This window comes from Anoplophora glabripennis, unplaced genomic scaffold (assembly GCF_000390285.2).
Source record: "Anoplophora glabripennis isolate ALB-LARVAE unplaced genomic scaffold, Agla_2.0 scaffold105, whole genome shotgun sequence".
Classification (NCBI taxonomy): domain Eukaryota; kingdom Metazoa; phylum Arthropoda; class Insecta; order Coleoptera; family Cerambycidae; genus Anoplophora; species Anoplophora glabripennis.
This window is the reverse complement of record NW_019416276.1, coordinates 573,923-598,507: the sequence shown is the minus strand read 5'-3', so window position 1 is coordinate 598,507 and position 24,585 is coordinate 573,923. Positions and strand designations below refer to the sequence as shown.

The 24,585-nt window shown below is 32.7% G+C and overlaps 1 protein-coding gene across 5 annotated transcripts in view; it reads right to left on the bottom strand.

The window, feature by feature from the left end:
• LOC108903198 (transcriptional regulator DEF1) overlaps positions 1-23,260 on the bottom strand; it is a 38,159-nt gene extending 14,899 nt beyond the window's left edge. For 4 of the 5 annotated variants that reach the window (XM_018705291.1, XM_018705293.1, XM_018705294.1 and 1 more), the window contains exons 1-2: positions 23,157-23,260; positions 14,387-14,539 (exon numbers count right to left, since the gene is read on the bottom strand). In XM_018705291.1, the coding sequence (XP_018560807.1) occupies positions 14,387-14,508 (122 nt within the window). In that variant the 5' untranslated portion in view covers positions 14,509-14,539; positions 23,157-23,260. Of the gene's footprint in view, positions 1-3,368; positions 3,574-14,386; positions 14,540-23,156 lie in introns of those variants that run through there. The other variant, XM_018705292.1, reaches the window with a different exon arrangement.
• Positions 23,261-24,585: the final 1,325 nt, after the last annotated feature.

Here is a 24,585-nt window from a genome sequence, read left to right as displayed (position 1 = left end):
AAATGGATGCCAGACAATAATAGGATCTTCAATACCAAGATAGAACGTGAAAGTGATGTTTGATTGTCGTTAAATGTATTGGTTGCCTAAATATTAGAGAAATAATTGTACAAATAATTGTTTTACTATGTTAAAGGTACATATTAGCTAATTCAATTTAAAAATTTAAATTGTTTTCTGAACTCGTAGCAAATGAAGTCAAAATGAATTTGTACGAATTAGCCTAATACTTTTAAAATAGAGTAAAAAATTCGAAAGCTAATAATAAAATATATGTTTTTTAATAGAAGTTTAATAAAAAGGGAAAATATTTTTTTGGGTGGAGAAACATATTCATCGCTTTTGAAATTATCGTTTCTAAAAATGTATTTTTTTGAAAAACTGATGTTTATATATAATTTTTTTTCTGTTAATATTTTATTAATTCTATGCAAGAAGAAAGGCTACCTGACGTAACAGTAAAATGTGGAAACAAAACTTCTTTGTAGTAGCTTTTTTTTACCCGATTAGATAACAGTAAATTTCTTTTCAAAGCAGCAATAATTATTCTTATTAAATCACACATGGACTTAAAAATGCGTAGTAATAATAAAATAATAAAAGAAAAACATGCAAAATTATTAGAAAAACACTAAATAGATTTACAGTAATAATTTAGGCTGTCAAAGGGAGCTGCAATTCAATGGTGTGCCGAGACATGCGTAATCCGCTGCCAATAATGCTTTTTACGTTCATGTCACGTTAGTATACTGTTGCATTTGTTATCGTGCGGATGTTGCGTAATTAATTCCTATCCGTTAGTGTTTATGGTGGTATATTATTGTAGACAATTTAATTTGTTGCTTTTTAATAAATAATGCGTACGCCTTTGTCCCGCGGCTTAGTTCTGACAGCCCTAGTAATAGTTATTAAAAATTTTATACGATTTTTTAAGTTTTCGTCAACACTCAGATGAACAATTTCGGGTGTAATATAAAGTAGTTTTGAAAACCTTGCTTAAATTTTCAGTACGATCATTGGCGAATAATTAATTATTATCAAAGACACAAAGGTAATTTTTGCTTTGAACGACGATAACTCACCGAAAAAAACATTGTACAAAGCTCTTGAACAGCTCAAATAAAAGAGGATGAATCAAACTAAAAGAGGTGATGGGTGGAATAGTAAAAAAATATATTGAAGTCCGTGGAACTTTTGAAAGAGATACAAAAATCTAAAAAAAATCCTCTTATTATTTCTTTTGATTTCTTGTGGCCGACGATAAAAAATTTAGACCTTCTGATCTTGAACCTAGAAACTTCAAGCTTTGATTTGATTTTTTTTATTGTTTTACGACCATTTTTCGCCAAAATACAGCGTTTTGAAAATCACCCTAAAAATTTAGGATTTTTTTTTAATCTTCAATTTTTGTAACTAGTGTATATAAAAGCTTGAATTTTGAGATTTTGCATCTTAGATTTCGTACATTTTGTTGAATCCTAACAACTGAAAATCAAATTTTGTAAATAGGCAATTAGTCGAATTCGTTTATGTGGAAAATGTTGACTTAAAATATTAATTTTACTATTTCGGATAGGAAGCAGTGCTATGTGACATCAATTTTTAAAGCTATAACAGTGACAAAAAAATATTAAAAATCTCGAATCTATCGCAAACTATAAGACTTAGGCCCTAACATACTTTAGTAATTAAATTTCACATCCGTTGGTGTTTTAATTAATTTAACATCGGATTTGATCAAGGTAGGTCGTATATTCAACAACGAATTCAAAAATGCAATAATAATATCAAGGCTAATATGATTAGTTTTCGAAATATTTGAAAAAAAAAAACGAAATTTTGGAAATCCGTTTTTGTTTCATTTCAGTCTTGTTTGAGGTGGTATTGTAAAAAGAACGGCATAATCAATTTTTAAATGTAACGTTTCGCCTCCAGGACCATACGACCCTAGAAATTTTATTACATTTTTTGCAAGCCTTCATGACCCCCAATACTGTACTGCCTCAGTACGAACCAGATTCCGACGTTTTGTCTCGGAAAATTCATCTTCAGTGTATTCGTTCCAAATTTATCTAAATTTTTTATTTAGATTATTTTTTATTTATTGAATTATCGTACGCTGTAAGTGCCGTTAGACCTATTTAAACTATCACCACCACGCGTTACAATAAAACATTTATTATTATTAACTATTACCATCACTTGGTCATACATAACTTAATAAGTTGTTGCGTCAAAATTAAAACATTATTACAGTTTTAATTTTATTATGACAAATTAATTCTTGAAAATGCATATGAACAACCAAAACGCCAACTGAATATAATCCTTTAAAAAATTTCAGTAAATGTTCAAAAACATTTTCGTTTTGGCAAAGGTTGAAAATGGAGATCAGCGTAATATTATCGGAATTTATTATATCTGTAATTGCAACTGTGAAAGAGCATGTCAGATGCATTTGTATGAATATCCTGAAAAAAATAGATAGGAATTTGTTTGAATTTTGAGCACTCGAGAAGCCTAGAAATAACTATGGAATAATGTTTTATTTTAATGCGTGGTGGTAATAGTTTAAATAACTAGATGGATTTTACAGGCTTTAACGAGAGTTACAGTGTACGATTATTCAATAAACATAGAAATCTAAATAAAAAATTTAGATAAATTTGGAACGAATACACTGAAGATGAATTTTTCGAGACAAAACGTCTAAATCTTGTGTTGGCTAAAGCAATACAGTATTGGGGATCATGATGGCTTGCAAATAATGTAATAAAATTTCTAGGGTCGTATTTAAAAAAATGAAGATGATGATGGTCCTGGAGAGATGAAACGTTACATACAAAAATTGATTGTGCCATTCAATAGGAGGCCGAAATGAAACAAAAACGGATGTCCAAAATTTCGTTTTTTTTTTCAAATATTTCGAAAACTAATCATGTTAGCCTTGATTTTTTAGAGGCATAATGTTGGTCCCCTGATTACGCAACTTTGCCCCCATTTAAGCTACTTCGTATCTCTTACTGTTTCCGAGATCCCTGTAGTGAGAAGCGAATTTGTAACAGCCTGTATAATCGAAAATATATTTAAAATGTGAAGAAACACTGTTTTTTGTTACTGACATTATCAGAACTATGACAGAACCCGTCTAAAATGGGTCACCCTCTACATTATAACATTTTGATTATGTAACAAACCAGACGCACATTTTTAAAATTTACTCGTGGAAATATGGGCTATAATGCTGCTGAGGACTAGCATAAACTACTATTAAATTTTCATTTTCACCCTGTAGATGTAGCGAACTCCAAACAAAAAATATTTACTCAAAGCATCTTTATAAGGTCGCGCAACGTAAATAAACCAACCTGCCGGTACTGGCCATGGCGATTTCCAACAAACAAACAAACACACAAACAAGATCGAATCGAACTACCCGCGCGAGCTCTCTCTCCAATGGCGGCCTCTACTTCAACCCCGTTCGAAAATCGTAGCGCTACTAAGGACCCGACGACCGGCACGCGGCTTCACGTGAATCGAACGCGTAACTATTGCAGGAATCCTCGTTTGCGAATGTACGCCCGTCCTGAATCATTCCGTATATTTGAAATACTGAAAATAAAATCGGTCGTCTGTCATCGAACTTGGTTCAGGACCGATGGGGACAGTGATTGACAACGGGTGAGTGTAATTAGGCCGTTTTTGCCTGCCAAGATGTTCCGAGGGGCACGTAATCGCGTAAAAATGGAATTTGTTGGGGAAAATATGGTTAAAATTGCGATTCCTGTGGAAAAACGCTTCTGAAATTCCTAGGAAACATATGAAATTTCAGGCAGGTAGTAATTTCGTATTTGGACCTCCCAGAAACCCTTCCACTTTCAGCCCTACGGTGAAAAAAGATTAAGATTGATTTCAATCTTGAATAAAAATTAAATTACTTTTCAACTTTGGCGAAAACTGGTATACATTTGACAGTAAAACCTTGAAATTAAAATTAATTGAAATATGTACAGGGTGATTCACAAATGGTGACCAAAAATGAAACCTCGTATTCTTTGGTGAATTTTAAGGGGTCTTTTGTATAAAATTGTTATCTAGAACGCTTCGTTAAAAAGATACAGGGTGTTAAACTTCAAAAAATATTTTTATTTTTTTTTAAATAATTTAAAAACTAGTAAGTGAAATAATTTGAAATTGGGCACATGTATTTGTGTAAACATTGTCCAAATTCTAAGTACTTTTCCTAAAATTTACATGCTCCAGTGGCGGAGATACAGGATATTGGTGGCATATTTTTCTAAATAAAATAGTACGCCACTGCTTTACGGTAACAACCATATATTCGAATTCGTCTTTCAATTTTCTACAAATTACTACTCTCTTATGTTTTTCGAAAAAGGCCTGATTTTCGAGTAAAACTTAAAAAACCAACTGAAAACATTTACTTTAATGACATGACAAGCACTAATCATTCGGTTATTTATTCGAATAAAGAGATTAATAACATTAGTCATCATTTTAATGATTTTGTTTGAGTAAATGCTCAAAAATACCTCCATTTCCACAAACACAGGCCCGACATCTTTTTAGTAACGAAAATGTAATTTGTTCGAAATTTATTGTTGCTTGAATATGATGAAAAGCATTATTTATTATTTCTTTTAACTGCCCAGAATGTCAAAGTTGCTATCGCAGTATGTATGTAATTTTAAAAAGTATTATATTCGAATATCGACGAGTGTACTTAGTTCGTTTTTCAAGTTTTACTCGAAAATCAGGCTTTTTTCGAAAAACATAAGAGTGTAGTAATTTGTAGAAAATTGAAAGACGAATCCGAAAATATCATGGTTGTTACCATAAAGCAGTGGCGTACTATTTTATTTACAAAAATATGCCACCGCTACTCTGTACTGGAGCATGTAAATATTAGGAAAAGCCCTCTGATTTTGAATTTCAAATTATTTCACTTACTAGTTTTTAAATTATTTAAAATAATTAAAAATATTTTTTGAAATTTAACACCCAAGTTATCTTTATTTCCTAAATATAAAAACTTGCATGCAAAACACGACGAAATATCACGTAATATGACGGAATACCCCTAAATAAACCGGGAAAATATATCGTTTAGTTTTGGTGAGTATTTTTGAAACCATTGACACAAATCTTCTGTTTTTGGAAATCGGATAAAAAATGGCAAAGTTATAGCTTGTGGCGTTTTTTACTACACACCCGTTATATAAGAAGCAGTACACTCACTGGTATGATTTTGCTTCAGTTTCTTGATATCAAATAAAAATACGTTGGTTGTATTAAAAATCAAAGCTCCTGAGAAAATGATTGAGATAAAAAAATATTTTTTCAATTTTTTAAGGAAATGTACAAATAAATTTATAGAATTAAACAATCTGTAAGAAAATTCTTACTTTTGTCACGGTGCGGTGCTGTAATCTTTCGTCGTTAATACTATTATTTACTTAATAGTTATACAAAAAATATAACAAAAATAGATACAACCACATCCTGTCCTAGATAAAGATTTTTATCGGAAGCCCCAGTCAAAAATTCTTCAATAAGTATGTGGTCCTTCCAATACTGCAGCTTTTTTTCCCCTGTATCTCGATTCATTCTTCAAATAAGCAGTAAGCTTGTTATATTTTCCAATATCTATATTTTTGTAGACCTTTGTAGTAGCCTTCAACATCGAATACTTCGACCACATAGATGAAATTGCATATTTTTTTCTTAAAAAAAATACCATAGCATGTCTTCGTCATTACTCTCCGTTTTTCCCTCCATTCATTAAAGTCGGCGAACACTTTTTCGTAAAATTGCTTCTTGATCTTCAAAAACAACCACAGGAACACAATTACTTTCTTGCATTTTTACCAAATTTAGATTAGAACTGTTTATTAAATAATTGATAATAAACAATGTACCATAGCAACCAATAGGTATAACAAAACCCACCACGTTTCATTGGATACTAGTAAGAAATATCAAGTCGTGCGAATATTTTTTTATTAAATTCCAATAAGTAATTCTGACTCCACAAATATAATTGCAATGAGATTATGGATAAAACGTATTGCATTTGTTTTAATTGTCTTTTATCCACTTAAGAATATTAAACATTCTTGTGTGGATAAAATGCTACTTAAAACACTTATACAATAAATAACGATTAATTGTACAGCTCAAAATTTGCAAGTGTTTTTCTACATTTTCTTTATTAATTATTTTAAATTTTAAATCGCTTAATAAAAAATAAATAAATAATCATAAACTATTACTACTATTATTACTAATAATTACTTTTCATGTGTTAATTGTTAATCCAATGTCTCAACATTTTTCTAAAATTTTTTTAGTCAAATATTTTAAATCACTTAAGCTGTAAAAGTATAATAATAGAATAAAAAAGATGACAAATAATTACTTAATTTTCAGTGGATTTTTAACCATTATCTCAGCATTCATTATGTCTTGAATAATGATGAAAATGTTTAATTGTTGCTAGTTATCGGGAATATCACATTTCTAAACAATTACTTTGACTGTCAAGTCAAAGAATTCATTACACTGACGTTTTCAACATCTGCTGACTCTAAAACCCCGAAACAACCAAATCGACATCTCAATCTACATTAATCACTTGGACGTCCACATCAAAACTTTCCTAGTAACAGCTTTTAACGCTCTCAAATTGTTCCAGACGAGCGTAACATTTTTTCGTTTGAACTTTCCCAGCCAGATTCGAAAAAGAAAACCAATAATTCTCGCCTGTTTTTTCAGTAGCGCCATTACGGACACTTGTTAAAGAAAGTTATTTCCGATAAGATAAACTATTTCGCATATGCATAAACACGCTTAATGAAAGTACGCTGAAATATGAGATTCTAATTTTAAAAGCCCTGGTAGCGAGCTTGGTTGCTGCCGTGTGGAAAATCATACCGCGGTGTATTAATAACTAGAATGAACAACGATGTTTTCCTGGATACAGGAAGGCCTCAAGAAAATTTCCAGTGTAGGTCAAAACACACTTGGATGTCTCTACAAGTTACGAATTTATGAAATTGTAAATGAAATTCAATTTCCATGCCTGTGGTTTATGACATTGGGACAGGCGCAAATTGTATCAAAGTTTTGTACAGGGTGATAGAGCAAATCTTACAGACGAGTCCAGAGCTCTTTTTTCGAGAAAATAACAATACACTAAAAAATTGGGTGAGTGAAAACAATAAAGGTTCGGAGTGAATCAATTGAGTGAAATTATTGAGTACATTTTCACTCAATATTGAGCATTTTGATCATTTTATTCATTTGTGATTATATTTAAACTAAAACTAATTACTTCACTGAAATTTAGGTACTCCTTAAATACATTTCTCAATAATAGTTAAATTTAAATCATATTAGAGAAAAGTGAACTCTAAATTGGTTTTATATACTCAGAGTAGAGTCAAAAAGGCCCATTCAGTGATATACAGGGTGTCCGGTAAGTACCTCCTAATCTCTCGGGAGTGTATAGGGGAGGTCAAAATAAAACTAGTCCTTCCTATAATTTTTTTTCCTAATGTGCCCCCTAACGGAGTTATGGGGGGTCAAAGGGGTACCTAGAAATTAACGTTTAGGGTTATAACTTTGAAACCACCCTGTATATTTTAATAAAATTTTCGTACGTTGTATTACACATGGAGCTCTACGATTTGATGCTAAAATCAACTTTTTGCTATTATCAGGTGTCCAGAAACGGACTGGCCCTATCACAATTTTTCTCAAAATTTTGACAGAAGTAATTTTATCAAACTGAAAATATTATTATTAGATACTCTGAAGGTTTTTCTTTAAAAATGGTACTCTTTATTTATTTCGAAAAAATGAACGGTTTGCGAGATAAATCGGTTTTGAAAAAAATTGGTAACAAATACAACAACAATTAAAATTTATTTTTTTACAATAAAATCATTCCCGCTAGTGCCAGCCTACAGATTCACCATAAACATTTACTGGTGGTGAATTAAGGGAATGAATAATGCCGTTTCTTGTAAAATCAACATCTATGACCAAAATACATCTACAAATTATTATTGCTCTTGTCTCCATGGAGTTCTTTTCTATTGTTTTCGTTGTTAGACCCTGTTGATTTTAAAGTACTTGTCAAAGGCGCGTGACAGAATAAAAATTCAATTTTATTGTGGTATTCGTTTTAAGCCGTTAGAAATAACATTTAAAAATGGAAGAATATTCCTGTGCAGAATATGCTGATATGCACCTAATTTATGGGGAAGCATTATGCAACTCCGTGGAGGCAAGAAGACTTTATGAGGAAAGGTTTCCGGGTCGACATTTGCCGAGTCCAAAAACTTTTGAAAGAGTTGATCGTAGTTTAAGAGAAACAGGTAAAAAAAAATAGTGAAAAACGTTAGTGAAACTAATTTCTTCCGAATCCTTTATTTAGGAAGCTTTTTGCCACGCCGTGGTGGAGCAGGAGCCCCGAGGAGAGTACGAGACCCTCATGTAGAGGAACAAATATTGGAAGACGTTGCTAATAATCCTTCAAATAGCATAAGGAAGCTTGCGGCGCAAAACAATGTTACAAAATGGGCTGTACATGAAACTCTGAAAGAACAATTGCTTTACCCGTACCACATCCAAAAAGTACATGCTATGTCTCCAGATGATTATCCAAAAAGACTTCAATACGCCAATTGGTTTTTACAGCATCATATTCGGAATCATAATTTTGGTACATCTATTTTGTTCACCGATGAAGCAGGTTTTACAAGAGACGGCATAATTAATTCGCATAATCTACATGTCTGGGATGAAGAAAACCCTCACGCTTTAGTTCAAACTCGCTACCAACAAAGGTTTATGGTGAATGTGTGGGCTGGCATTATCGGGAATCATTTGATTGGTCCATTTATTCTGGAGCAAAGACTTAATGGTGCTCCTTATTTGCAATTTTTAGAGGAAAATCTAAATATTTTGTTAGAAGAAGTGCCCCTTCAAATAAGAACTGAAATGTGGTACATGCATGACGGTGCACCACCCCACTTTGATCGTTTGCCCGTCTAGGAAGTTGTAAAATATTATTATTTAAATAAATTGTTTATAGGGCCCTCTCGCCACGTATTTCGAAATTTTTGTGGACGGGTACATTTAGATGAGGTGGAAATTTTTTTTTCTGCATAAATTTAAAATTCTGTTCTAAATGTTCAAATAATAATATTTACAACCCCCTAGAAGGGCAACCAAAGAAATACGAGAGTGGTTTTTAACTGCTTATAGGTCCCTCTCGCCGACGTATTTCGAATTTTTTGTGAACACGAACATTTAGATGGGGTAGAATTTTTTTCCGGCATAAAGTTGAAAATTGTGCCCTAAATGTTCAAATAATAATATTTTACAACCCCCTAGACGTGCAACCAAAGAAAAACGAAGGTCGTTTTGAGTTGCATACCGTGGCTGGGGAAACCGTGGATAACATCACACAAACTTTTCATTTTTCGGTAATGAAATAAATATTTTATTCGGAGTCGATCCTGAGGTAGTTTTGCAGCCTGGAACTATACAATATTTGTACAATCCTCGGTTTCGACCCATTTAGACATAAAAACAATGATTAACGAAACTGTCAAGCGAACCACACAGCGTATGTATTAACACAGAATGGGATGAGAGCGACGCGAGCGCGAACGAAGTGCTCTGCCAGTCGCCCGTACCGGTATTATGACGTCCGGCAATGGTTGCTCAACGTTTTTCCTCGCTCTGTTTTCATTAATTTATTTCACACATTTCTCGTTGAAACAAAAAATTGATTTTTGGCATACCAACTAATTAAAGGGTACACTTTTGGAATATGCAAAAAAAATTCTACTGAATGGGCCTATTGATAGCTAGCAGTAACTCAGATTTGAGTAAAACCACAGATAAATTTATCTGTGGTAAATCTCACTAATTTCTGATGTGATAGTTTCACTTAGCTGTACTCATAGTAATAGAGTGAAAATTTCACTCAATCGGGTGTAGACAGGGCTTAATACATTATTGAGTAAAATTGAGTGAAATTTGAGTGGAATTTTTTTTCAGTATAACAAACCTCTGGTGCCCTTTTCTCGTTTTCTTTTCAAGTTAGGTATCTTAAAACTGTTTGAACATTCTGCAGGCATTTTTTTGTGATACATTCGATGCCATACAAATAAATGTGATAATATTTTTATATGGGACACCCTGTATTTTATTTCAAAAACGGAAAGGGGGGCTAAAAATTCTTTCCAAAAATATATACTGTACTTATTATTTTTTGTGTAGATTTGCGGGAAATATAACATTTTCAAAATACCAACGATTATAGGGATGATTTCATATCGATTTGACATAAATCGTCTTTTTAAAGGTGGTAAGGCTTTTTGTAAATGGTCCTTTGACTTTGTATTTTTAATTATTCAGAACGCTGTTTATTTAGAAGGTTCAAAGGTTAAGTGTTAACCTTTCATGGACAGCCTTTGGATAAAAATGATTTTTTAATTGTAATCATAGACGTCACATTTGGGAGAGTCAACTAATATTTTTAAATATATTATTTTTATTTTCGACTTTTTGGTATTTTTGATATCAAAATCGAAAACTTTACGATTACGTATTTGTCTTTATAGTTATAGAAAAATAGTTCTGTGAAAATTTCTACAAACGAGTTAATATTAGAAAAATATAATCAAAATGTGTGCTATTATAGGTAAATCTCAAAAATATACAAAAAAAATGAGAATCGGCTTTATTCGTAAATGAAAATCGGAAACTGTAATATTATATGGCGTGAATGTATTGGGCTAAAGCCAGTTTTAAAAAATGAGCAGTTATGTAACAATGTTATAGTTGCGATTGGATTTTTGATACATTTGATGAGAAAAGTTTTCAAAACATTGGCAATATATCAAGAGAATATTTGGTAACGAACATTAAATTTCATTTTTGCTGAAAACGGATTTTGCTTCGGGCTTTATAGTGCTTCGTAGAACATTATTTCAAAAGTAACTACAAATTGACAAAGTTCCAAAAAAAAAGATTATCAAAGTTATTTAGTAAAGATGTCTATCATAGGGAAATTAGAAAAAAAGTGCCCTTAGGGGTCATTGAAATGGCAGAAGCATATTTCACAAAATTTTATTTTTATATGTGTGTAGGCCCCTATTTCTTACATATTTTATATTATTTTGACAAAAACCGACTTTTTCAATTTTCTACTTGTTTTTTTTTTACGTTTTTATTAAAGTTAGAGCGAAAAAGAAGCAGATTTTTTTGGTACATTCTCGTGGGAATATTAGTTTTGTCCGACGTTTTCTTTTTAAATTTACTACTACTATTTATAACAAAAATTCAATTTTTAAATTGGCGGGACATTTTTTTTAAAGTACCATGCTTAAAAATGTTTTAAAATAACTTAAAACTACCACAAGAGGCACATCAGAGAGTACTTGATTAAAAAATGCCCAAGCCACAGAAAAAGTTATCATGAAGAAGTACTGAAGGGATCTCTTTTTTGCTTAGCTCTGATAATAACATATAAATCGAAAATTTCGTCTTCAAAACAATTTAAATATCTAAATAACTAACAGTTTTCTACATAACCTTAATCCTTCCGAATAATTGACGCCATTTTTGTATTCGCAGCAAAATAAGTCTTCAGTGAAGATGTCTTGATTACCAGAATGAATGTTTATTAACTAAAGAACATCCGTTCAAGACTGAAGGCATTATTAAAATGAAAATGTTTTTCCAACTAAATACTTTTAAGGGTCACATAAAAGTCTGTATGCGGTTCATTCTTGATTTTACGTACAAAAAAAAAAAACAAAAAAATCAATAATAACGCTTTGTTCTAAGCTGGAGCAACCTTCGAACTTGTCAAATATTTCACACTACTTTTTCTAACACAACATGAGTGATCATGTTGTGTATAAAAGTTCACAACCGTTTTGTTTGCTTCTAATTTCTAAATGAGATATCAATCAATTAGACTAATTGATTTATATGTTGCAAATTATTAAATGTTCTTTTACTTTTCGTAAATACTCTCAGCATTTTAGTATATTTAAATACGTATTTAATTTTTCGTCACAATAAATGAATATTTAAAAGTCCGCTCCAAACCACCTTATAACAAACAATACTGGTATAAGATTTCGAATGGGTTTTTGCTGAAGTACCTATTCGTTTTCTATTAATAATCGTGTAGGTGTCGAGGTAATTCGAGCCAAATTGATAATGACCGCACGGTGACGATATTAAAAAAAATCGAAATATCGACTTGCACATTCGAAACGAATCGTTGGGTATTTTCGTCGAGGAACTGCAGAAACGATCGTAAATTTCCCACATAGGAGTGGGAAATCAAAAGGCAATCTAAACAGTTTGGATAAAAATTCTGTTGTTCCGAGAAAAACTCTATATTTTCCAAAGCTGTATGTAATAATTTGCGATAAATGCGAAAATAAATTTTCTATGGTATTTTTACCGCATTTTAGGCAGTTATTTTTATTATCCCAATAAAGATCATGTATTATCACTTTCAGAAATAAAACTAAAATTATCTCCCCACTCGATAACTATTTCATTAAATCAGAATCTTTTTGCTCTTGGCTTCAACCAAATGTTTTTCTTCTAAAGCGACTTTCAATGGTTCAAAAACATTATGATAAGTAAAACAAGGTTTGCAGGTTTGGTAGTTGACTATGGTTGAACAATTTCCAAGCCATTTAAATTTCTTGTCGTTTCTAAAGAGGTTATCGCTTTAAGTGCTCTGTATGGCATTTATAATTGCTATTTGCACTGGTCCAAGACGTTCTGGTGATCTGGTGTATGGTTTGAAGTCACTGGACTTGATTTCCAGTTTCAAAGTTTCTTTTGCAGAAAGCAGCGATATATCGAATCTAAAGAAGCATAGACCGATGACTACCAGCCTGAAAATTGTTCAACAAAGATTAGGCTTCAAGATCTTCAGTCACCAAATACAACAGGAGTCGCTCGATAGTGCGAGGGTTTACCTTTTTGTTAATTGATAGAACACCTTTAGATTAAAGTCTTTTATAACCTCATCGTATTCTGATAGTGCTCCAAAGTAACCCATCCTTATCCTAAAAACAGTTGAATAGAACCTTTCTAACGGCAAATTTTTACTTGAACTCTCTCTTGATTGGAGAAAGATGTGAGATCATCTGTTAGAAAGGTAATGTAGTATCTTCCCTCTGAATACCTGGAGTTCTTGTATGAAATATTATCAATGGTGTGTTACTTGGAGCTTTGCTTTCATGGAAACTTTGTGCATAATATTTCGAATCTCAAAAATGATTAGAAAGACGAGAATATACAATTTTTAACAAAGAATATGATCACTGTCTACAACTCTCTTCATTCATAAGACCTTGTCCTTTGCGACTTGCCCAAAGTGGAACTTTTATTAACAGGACGTTAATTTTACTTTACCAAAGAGATCAGAAGTAGATCCATCCTGTGAATGTCAGCAAACTTTGCTGCTTTGATGCTTCCAATCGTGGCTGCCTTGTTTGGAAGCCTAAGAGGACTATTACGAAGGTGATGATGGAAAAAAGATTTACGATGACTGATAGTAATATGTAAATTTTCGGAACTTTTGGATAAAACCTGGTATTTCCGCAGCTGACATCAATGTTAATTGACCTCCTGGGTTACGGAAACCGCAGTTTGGAATGCGCTTCTTGCGGACAAACAGAAGAACATCACGAGATACCTGGTGGGCCTCTTGCCAAGTACCGGTGCGGGTATTATTACACATAATCCTCCCTGACATCTGGCTTTAGTGCAATAAGTAAACATATTACAGCGGCAAATGATAGGTACCATTCACATAGGTAACTCAGGACCTGCATTATCTACGCGTCTGGAATTCGCTTGGCAGCAGCTCGCGATAGGAATCAGTGGGTTATTTTAGATGTATCTTGACCAAATTTTAGATATTCTGTTGCTTTATGCATAATTTTTATAAATACGCTTGACGCACAGTGTCCAACTTGGCAGGTGCAAGGAAATGTTCGTTTGTGTTTCAACATTTTTAATAACTTTTCGAAAAGCAATTATGTCAAGCGGCATACATTCATTTGTTCTTCCGAATTCGAAAAAAATCCGTTACAAACATCGGCGATAATGTTTTATCCAACGACAAGTTATGTTTAAAAGGATGGAGGAAGGGGCAGTATATTAATATTTTCTGTTTTAATTATACAAAATTTCAGGAGTCTAGAAAAAAAAACACTCCTCGACGAATTGCCACATAATTTGTGCCCGAGCTAACTTACAATTAGAAACAATCGTGTAAACTGTCATAACGTTTTGCCAATGTACTTACCCAACTGCGCCATTGGCCAATATCTGGGTCTCCCGTTCTAACACCTCCTGTATGTTCTGCGGTGAGTATAACCCGATGGGGGAATTGAACTGTTTGTTGACTAATTTCGGATGTGCTGCCATTTTTGTTAGTTACGTTTCGCTTCTAATCTACCTAGAATCGAAACAAGGTTTAAAGGAATGTGTTTTATTTGTTATTATAATTAAATAAGTATTCTAAATATTCCATAATTCCAATTAAACTAATCTATTTGTCAGCTTTGTTTCACATTTGCTTTGAATCTAGTAATAAATCAACCTGAAATCACTTTTGCTGAAAATACTTGACTGACAGACGATAGGGAGATCAATTTTGAGTTATTAACACTTTCACTTAAGATGTTCTGCTGCGTAGTTAGACTAAACAAGTTCATTTTTATAATATTTATTAACTCTATTTATATCTCTTTTAGCTTTAAATAGTATACATATTAAGACTCATGTACAATATCTTTGTTTCCTTACCGTTACTAACGTACAATGTATTGTAAAGTGTATTCATAGATTTAAGAGAATGACGACCGTTGTCCATTTGCCACAATATCATAAAACAATCGAGAAGACCAAGCAGCTAGATACTGAGAAATTTGCAAGTAGCACAATAAATTATAGTTGTATTAATCGCGTCTATAACAAAAAAATAATTTCATTTTAAAGAATGCAATATAAAATTAATGAAATTGAAGTATGCATATAATAATAGGGTCTTATACATTAACAATATTTTTTAATACAATTCGTCATTAATAACTAAATAAAAGTTTATTTATTTCACTACTAATATCATCATTTTTGCTAATAATAAATTTCTCTGTAATATTCGCAGTATGAATGTTGCAAGTTTTATATGAAGCATAATTTTTCCAACTACTCATAGGTGTTTTGTACACTTCAAAGTATAAGATTCAGTACACTAACATTTGAGTGACATATTATAATGTCAGATGACGTCAGATTTCAATTGTAGTCACATATGTTGTATGGAATTGAATGTACATACATTGATGCGGCACTGTATGTCCCTTATTTTTAGAGAAATCGTCGCAGCAGTAGTCTTTTTCTATTTTCAAATATTTGAGTACTACAACTAAATCTATTTTGATACTATTTTCATAAAAATGACATACTCCTGTATGGTGGTAAGTTACATTGTCCATTACAATCACACTGTTTGAAGGAATATTGGGAATTAACTTAATCTACTAACCAATTTTCAAATAACTAAATATTACGAACTTCTGTGTTATTGAAAACCCATGTGTAAAAATTCGGTTTCTTCTAAATGTTTAGTGTGACCTTTTCCACTACTAGTTACTAGTCCTTAATTATTCTACAACATTTAACTGGTGAATCATATTTTAACTTTCTACGAAATGATTTTGAAGAAATTGAGAAACTTATACTTTTTTGTAATTTGACCTACCCTGTATAACTTCTTTATGGATAGAGCCCTAAAAAACTATAATTTGGCAACTATTGGATTTTGTACACGTAAGTTTATCGAAACTTTTAAAAAATGAATACAATTTTTGATGTACTTATTTTTTTGCTAGTTTGTGACGTCATTTACTATGCAACAGATCAGATTTAGTAGTCGTTGATTGGTTTAAGCCAATAGAAGATTATACATTTGAAGTAACAAAATATGTACTTAATGACATATCTAAAAGTTTCAGCTATATTTTTGACTGTCTGCCAAATGAGTTATTATGTTTTTATACATTTTATTTATAGCTCTTTAAACTTTCATATAAACTATAGCCGTAAAAAATAGTAGATAGGTAGTTTTGGAAGATTTTTTTAGAAAATGTGATAGGAAAAAGAGGATAGGGTAAAAATAGCGACGCCCTGTAGACAGAAAAGTATTGGATTCGGATTTTTCGAACACAAAACTAGAAAACATGTTCTTAAACACTTATTTTCGAGTAGAATATATCCGTACACCTTTGGCGCGTTACAGACAGCTTATTTTCCACGGAAACCGCCTATATTTTTAAAATTAAATACGTAATCGTCAGTCGGCTTTTAATAGAATCCTATGTTGTCATGCGAAGTCCAACAGCTGAACGTATCTTAATATGTGACTGTAAATTTAAAGGTGTGTTTTACTCAATCGTGCCAGTCTCCAAATCCTTACCTTTGCAATGCAATTGGTATTAAAAAATGACACAGACAACTAAATCACTTAAATATCTAATTTTCTGCAAATAACCAGGGGTACGGTCCTGGATTTTAAACCCGGTGCTTGTGTCTGTATTTTTTCGAACTTAATTAGATATCCAAGATCGAAAAGTCAATAGCAAATCGATTTCCAGGGTATGGCTGATATTCAGCCAAACACTTGAGCAGCTGTCAATGTTGGCAGACGCTTAATTGCCGAGTTGTCCGGTTCAGGCCACTCTAAATTATGCAGTAATAACAATAAATAGAGCCTCTGTGCTTTCTTTGTTCTCTCTTCGGTCCGAAAATAAATATAAGTCATCCTGATAGAAAACACATCGGTTGCCAAAATCATTTCATGACTCATTTCTGATGTCTGGTGTTTGAACGGTTATCGTTTATACGGTGACTCATTTTTTAAATGAGAACTACTTATATCTGCGCTAGTATTCATTTGCGAGATATTTGTTTTCCTTTTACCACGCTGACTCTTAATAATAGCTTAGAGATGAGCACAGTGTTTGAAATGACGTTGCGAGTTTATTTTTCTTGTTCGATAAAAGAATGGCTGAGAGTTTTTTTCTTTTTTGTTTTGTGTTACTGTCAGACGCATGCACATTCCGATAAGATTCAAAATTCACTGTTTCCAAACAAATGCGATTACCGCTGACTATTGGAAACTGTTTCTAAATGCTTGTTTTGGGTCTGTCAGCGGACAGTCCTAGAACAGATCGGAACATTACCCAACTGTATTGTCAGTATGGCTTGGTTTAAATGTTCTTATGAATGGAAGGGCCAGCGAATTTGAATCGTCCTAGAAGCGTCGTCTGTCTGGGCCAAAACACACTAATGTATTATACTAGGAACAATAGTATTCATATTAATTAATTAATATGAACAAAGAAATTTTTATTAATGCATACCTAACATTTCATTGTTACAATCTAATTGCTCGACAATCTTATTTTTTGTTGTGATAAAAGTCGAATTCGTTTTAATACCAATAAGTGCTAAAATATATTAAAAAATATTTAAAATGGACAGTGGTATTGATGTTCAGGTCTCCGGAGCACTACTAGAGTTAGTAGCAGCTGCAAAAAATGTGGCTTTAAATTTATTACCAAACAAATCTAGGGAAAATTCAAAAAATGTCCAAAGCGGTATTACTGGCATATTTCGAATATAAATTGAATAAAATTCAACCTTCGACGTTATGGTCAGTATATTCCATTCCAAAATTAATGCCATATTTGAGAAACAAATCAGTGGAATACCGTCCGAAAAAGTCCAGAATTCTAACGAAAGAGGAAATTGGGAGATTTTTTACAAAACGCACCTGATAATAGATTTCTACTAGAAAAGGTAGTTCAAATTAATATAAATCGATCGATTTAACTAATTTTGGACAACTTTTCCTGTCACTTTAATAATTGGTGTCTGTGGTAGAGATGTTTTAAAATCTTATGAGCTTTGACCCTCATATGCGCAGAAACATAATTCCGACCGTTGTCGCCTAAATTATTATTCTACGTCCTAAAAACATTACACCTATTATTCACAGTCTCTCTCGAGCTCTAGAGTAAACAAGCCTTTGATCCGATTACAAATATCATAATAAAATGCCCTATTCTTTATTATTTTAATTTAAACAATAAAAAAATATATATATAACGAACGTTCGCCAGTTGACTTTATTGATGCCCGAGCGCCTTAGTTCATTTCTAGTTGTAATGAGGCACGTGGTCTAATTCTGAGTCAATGTTTTCACAACGTCCTTATTAGAAGAATTATGGGGATACGCCACGCCTTTCGCGCATTTCGCGGCTCATGAGATATTAAAAGATCTCTACTTTGAGAAGAGATGAGCTATAAAGATAACGATCGATGATATAGAAGACAAAGATTCAATTATTATTATAAGAATCCGCAATTCCAAAATTCATACCCCGAGATGTTTTGTGATTTCCAGTTCAGACCAAATGAAGATGTACCGTAAATACTGTGTTTAATGTCCGGCAGTTACTACAAGTCGAAGATTTTTTGTGAAGGGAAAAATGTGTTAACTAAGTGGTTGGCGTCAACAAAGTAAGGAATGTGCCAAAAGAAACAGCAACTGGGCACTGCTTTAGGCGTTCTTCCGCCACTCTGTTAGCCGACGCAGGGGCCGATATTACCACCATTAAACAACATGAGGAGTGGCGTTCTAGTACGGTAGCGGAGACATACAACGTGTCCCAAAAGTATGGAGACAGCACAATAACTTTCGAAAAATGCATTTTGAGGAAAAATGATTCAGACAAAATATTTAGGATTATTCCCTGCCGATTTACGCCAAATTTGGTATAGGGGAATTTTTGGGGTCGCTTACTACGAATCTGAAATCTGTTTTTGAGGAATTTTAGTCCAAAATGGCGGATCCAAGATGGCGGACGCGATTCCAAAAAATTAGCCGATTTACGCCAAATTTAGTATAGGGGGATTTTTGGGGTCGTTGACTACGAATCTGAAATTTGTTTTTAAGGAATTTTAGTCCAAGATGGCGGACGCGATTTCAAAAATCAACCGATTTTTGCCAAAATTGATATAGTGCGGTTTTTGAAGGTGAAGGTCACTGTCAAATCAAGGGTCACCGTCAGATAGCCAGGGAAAAATCCTACAACGTTAGTTATGGTCATTTTTTTGCAACCCTTTGTTTTCAAGACAGCGCGCCAAACCATGCGTGACCTTGATTTGACCTTTAATGACCATCAGAGGTCAAATTCGGAAAATGGTCAAGGACATATCTGAACGTAAAATTTTCCGCTCTTAATTTCCGGGGTCAAATGTAGGGCATCCCATTTGAAAAAATTAACTTTACCTTGAAATAACCTTGAAGGTCAAGGTCAAATCTAGGGTCACCATTGAATAGCCAGGGAAAAATCCTAAATCTTTTGTCTGAATCATTTTTCCTCAAAATGCATTTTTCGAAAGTTATTGTGCTGTTTCCATACTTTTGGGACACCCTGTGTATAGAAGATTCTATATAAAATAAAATTTCAATCTCAAGGTGACAAAAAAGATTCACTTTGTCAACTGAAAATTTAACGAAAATGTCGACTTTTGGTGACAGTTTTCGAAAAAGTAATTTTCCCTACATTTTTACTGATTTGTTAAATTAAAAATTTGAGAACAACAATGGCAATTTCGACTAGATTAGTTTATTTACAAACTCGTTTCTTTATTACCGACTATGAGAGCTTAAAATTTTTAATAACAATGTATCAAAATATCGATAGTTCTACAAATATTCATAAAAAATTGACCGTTTCTTATGATCCAAGATAAAAGGTAAAAGACAGTAAAACTATATTTATTTCACTCAGAGGCTTTTGAAAACACTCGTTTCGCAGTTTTTTTAACCAAGCTTTCACGCAATGAAGAATCACTTTTTAAACTCAAATAATTATTCTTTTTTATATAAATATTTTGTCTTATTTATTTCTAGAATTATTGAATGGATGATGGATTTATGTTGTTCGGCAAGTATCTGAGAACAGAACCCGTTGTAGGCGCTGCTTTTTGTTAACTACACATTAAAAACGTTATTGAGTGGGTCTGTTACATGTTCCTATAAATTCGAACTAAAACTGTGCCAACGAAAACTCGACTTACGCAAATAATATATCAAATTTTTAAAATTTATGGTGTTTGCGTTAAGTGTAGGTATTTGTCTAATTAATTAACGAAGTCTAGGTGTTTCATTACAGTTTACTGTCCCTAAATAAGTCAACTTTACTTTGCAATATCAAAATATTTACTTGAGAAATGTATAGTCTAATGTCTAAAAACATAAGTCTTAAAACAATTTCGGCTTTAAACACGACGTCTGTAGTATTATTAGACGTAAATTATAGAATTTATATATATTTTGTAGGGTTATAAAATATTAGTATTAATTCCGAAAAAAAAGTAACTTGATGATTACTTATGTCATACACGTGTGTCTATTAGATGAATTTAAAGCAAATAAAAGTCAAACATAGTAAAAAAGTTATTATTTTAAAAGCTGGCAATAAAAATTTGAAGTTAATACTTTGCATTTTTTTAATCAAGTATGTTATGTAATATACTGGTAGAGTAAGAATAAACTGTATTATAGATTACAAGCCCATCGGAAATTTTCAAGGGGTCATTTGACCCAGCATGAATCACTTATATATCAATACTACCACATATAACAATAACTTTAGAAACTATGCCGTCAATTCTTGTTGGTACAGGTGAGTACACAGGTAAACTAAACCTGTCTACCAAGGGGGGGTGGTTTTCGGCAAAACATTTTTGTACAGTATTTCGAAAGTATATAGGTTATACAAAAAAATGAACCTCGACCTAATGCCGTACAAAAATAGCAATATCGAAAGCCAAGAAAATATATGTGGTAGTATAGACTTATAAGTAATTCATGCTGGGTCAAATGACCCCTTGAAAATTTCCGATGGGCTTGTAGTCTATAAGGAATATAAGCATATTTTTACCTCATATGTTGATCTTACGTTTCCTGAATTTTGCACGCCTGCAGAACATACAGAAAATCGTGTACAATACTATAAATATAATCACACCCCGTAGAATGCTTTTAGGAAGCTATTAACACATGCATTAATCACAATTATTGAGTATCTTTACAAATTTGCTTGACGAAACGGGAAAGGTACATTTTCTGATGTTTACATGTTCTACATGAATCTTTCAATTCGAAAAATAAAGGAAGTTTAGTGTTACGCTTCATTATTTTCTTGTTATTTCTTGTCTATAAAACGCCGGTCTTAATGCAGTATCAAAATTTTAAATATAGTTTACTTTTATAAACTAAACAAGTATTCAGAAGTTTTATATAGTGAGATGTTTTATGTATATTACGAGCTATTTGTAAAAAGATCTATTTTTTGATAGCAGCAGCTATTTATAGTCAGCCGTGAATTTCAAAACAAAAGTAAATTATTTTCATTAAAAAAGTTAAAAATATTTGTTTACTGGATTCTTACTCCCAGTGTTTAAAAATATATTCGTTTGGAGTACCTACTTCTTCCTTTAATACATTTTTATTCGTAATAAAGAATCCTTTCTCAAAGTATACATATTTTTGTTGTAATTTTCAGAGGTTTAAGTGTCGAATACCTTTGATTTCGGAACATCTATTACCCCATACGTCAACACATCAGTTAAAATTTCAATACCATTGTCAATCCTTTCCACTTACTTTATTTCTAAAGCGAAATATTGATTTGCCACGAATTAACAATGACTATTTTACAGTTTATTTATGGCTAAGTTCAAACATTTTTATGCGCTTACACACATAATGTTAGCAGATGCGATAATCCCAAACAAACTTTGCCAAGTCGTCATTTACGCATGTGTCTAAAAATTTCAAAGCGATGCGCAAAATGTCACCCTTACTAGAATTTTCCCTCGGCATAGAACTTTGGTAACCCGATACATCCGCGGAGTCAAGGTAGGCTTTTTTTTCGAAATGATGAAAGTATTTTTAACGCCACCAACGTCTTTTCTGTCAGGCCCGACGTTCTTCTAATTTATTAAACTCTGTTTTCGCGCTTTTCACACGGTTACCAAACATTTTAAAAATAAATCTGCGGATTTACATCTACGTTTTCAAAAGAAAATTTGATCTGCCAAGCCGCTGCTACCGTTTAAAAAATGTTTGTCGGAGTTTGTAGAATGCGAAACGACAATAATGTTTGGCAAGTGGATATACTAGCGATATCTTTCGTCGTAAACTTTGATTCAGTAGGGAATTTAATGGAGTTATGAACTGTTTGGGTTTGTTTTATTAGGGTTCTCAAAATTTTTGGCAGAAAGCATGCAAAATAATATCATTTCTATTGTAATATAATCCAGCTTGGTTATTGTTTGCATTGCCGAAAATAGAATTAGTTCTTTTATGGGAATAAGTACGTAGAACAATTATTTGTATTGGTATTGGAAGTTTATAGAGAAATATTGGTACAAATACAAAGTACAACAAAAATAGACACAAACAGATACAAAAATTGACGTATTTTAGTGTACATTTAACAAAATATATTAAAATTAACCACAAGAATACAAAGTAAAGAAATTAAAGCATACAAAAATATTTTAAAATGCTAAAAATGTACATTTTTCTTGCTATTATCGCCCAGTATAATACCCTAGATTTAATATTACGTAGCTAGGTATTTAGAACACATAAGATAATATCGTTTTATTTCTATTACTTTATAAAAGTACTTGTAACAATTAATTAATTCCGTTATATTTTATTAAGCTTTTTGATAGATTGATTATTGAATCGTCGATTTTGAGGGTTTAGTATCGCATGTCACAGCTCGAGTTAAAGTTTGAGTATTGCGCAAAACACTCCGAAAATAATTTCCGAACTATTTGCAACACACCGAAATAAACATTTTTTGTCAACAATTAGTCATACTCGTCCGTCACGCACCTCTAAAAATAAGCCAAGGAAATAAATTAAAATATCGCGTTACACCTGGGGGATGCATTGTTAGGAAAAAAGCTGCAAGGATTACCTGAATTTTTCGTCGCCGCTTTTGACACGATCGCTGGGATAAACTGGCTAATGGAGCGCCGGTATGCCGCGTAGCCTATGGCGAGCGTCGTGGGCGTCGCGGCACCGTCGTCGGGTCGTAACGAACCGCCAAAAAGCTCGGTTAGAGGAGCGGAGATCTTGGAAAAGGCCGCGACGTTCTGTTCCCGTTTTGTCGCGATGCTCTTTTGGACGAAACGGGCTTTAGTAGAAACCCAAAAACGGTAATACCTCCAAAAATATGTAAAATGAAATTGTGGAGGGGGTAAAAGACATATTTTTATATTTTATACGCGCAACAGAAATAATAATTATAAATCCTAAACAAGATAATACCTACGTTAACATATTGTCGTATTTAAAGTTCAAATTTTCGCTTAACTTTCCAATCGGAAATTTGTTTCGAAAATTTGGGCAACCGCAATATAAAATCACATTACCACGTCGGACTATAAGTCCGTCACCTGTTCCACCTATTCCACCTATTCCAAAGATGGGCAAAATCCAGAGATGCTAATTGTCCAAACCTGAGGCAAACTTCGCTGTAGGGCCTTTACGGGCTCGTCAAAGACTGTGATTGAACGTCGACCCTGATAGGACCGGAATCTGGCCAGTACATATAGTACGACTCAAAATTTTTAATCGCATTATATCAATTGATTACTAATCACAGCAACTCATTTAATGTAAATACATATTTTTCTAAAAACCCCAGATTTTTACAAATCGGAAGTTTGTTAAAAAATATTTCGAGAACACTGCTCCCGGCCTAGATTTCTGTTCTAGAGTCCCAATCCATCCAGGTAAAAACGTATTTGCTGCAACTAGGCTCAGTTGCAAACCTCCAAAACGCGAATAAATTGGAGTGTGGACCTTTATCTCTAGGCAAAACATCCAAAGCATCCATTGAGATTAGAGTCTTTAAAATATCTTGCACATGGACGTGAGAAATCAAATTTAAATTTTTGTTTGGTATGAAATTTGGGGACAAATTTATTTATTTTTTTTTAATATAATAATGTATAGGATTATCTTTTTTGCTGTAATCAGAATTTAATAAAAAAAAAACGATGTGGTCAGTACTTCAGTTGCAGTTAAAATATGATTTAATGTCAGTTCACTACCTAAATTTTAGTTAAGTATTCCTGTTGTATCACTATTGAATATGAAGGTACAAAATTCATTAATATAATGACAATTTCAGAGTACCACACTGTTCAAACTTGAACCCTTTCGTTTTCCTTGTATTTATAAATATCTTTACGAGGGTTGCTTTCGGCGTGCAACACAATAAAACTCTCTCGACGGTAAAAATAGAAGTATTTTTATTGAAAACAAAGTTAGTGAAAAAAAAAGTGTTGTCGGGACGAGCGTTCGCTGGAGAGTCGTCGTGGCGTGGAGTCGCTCGCAGG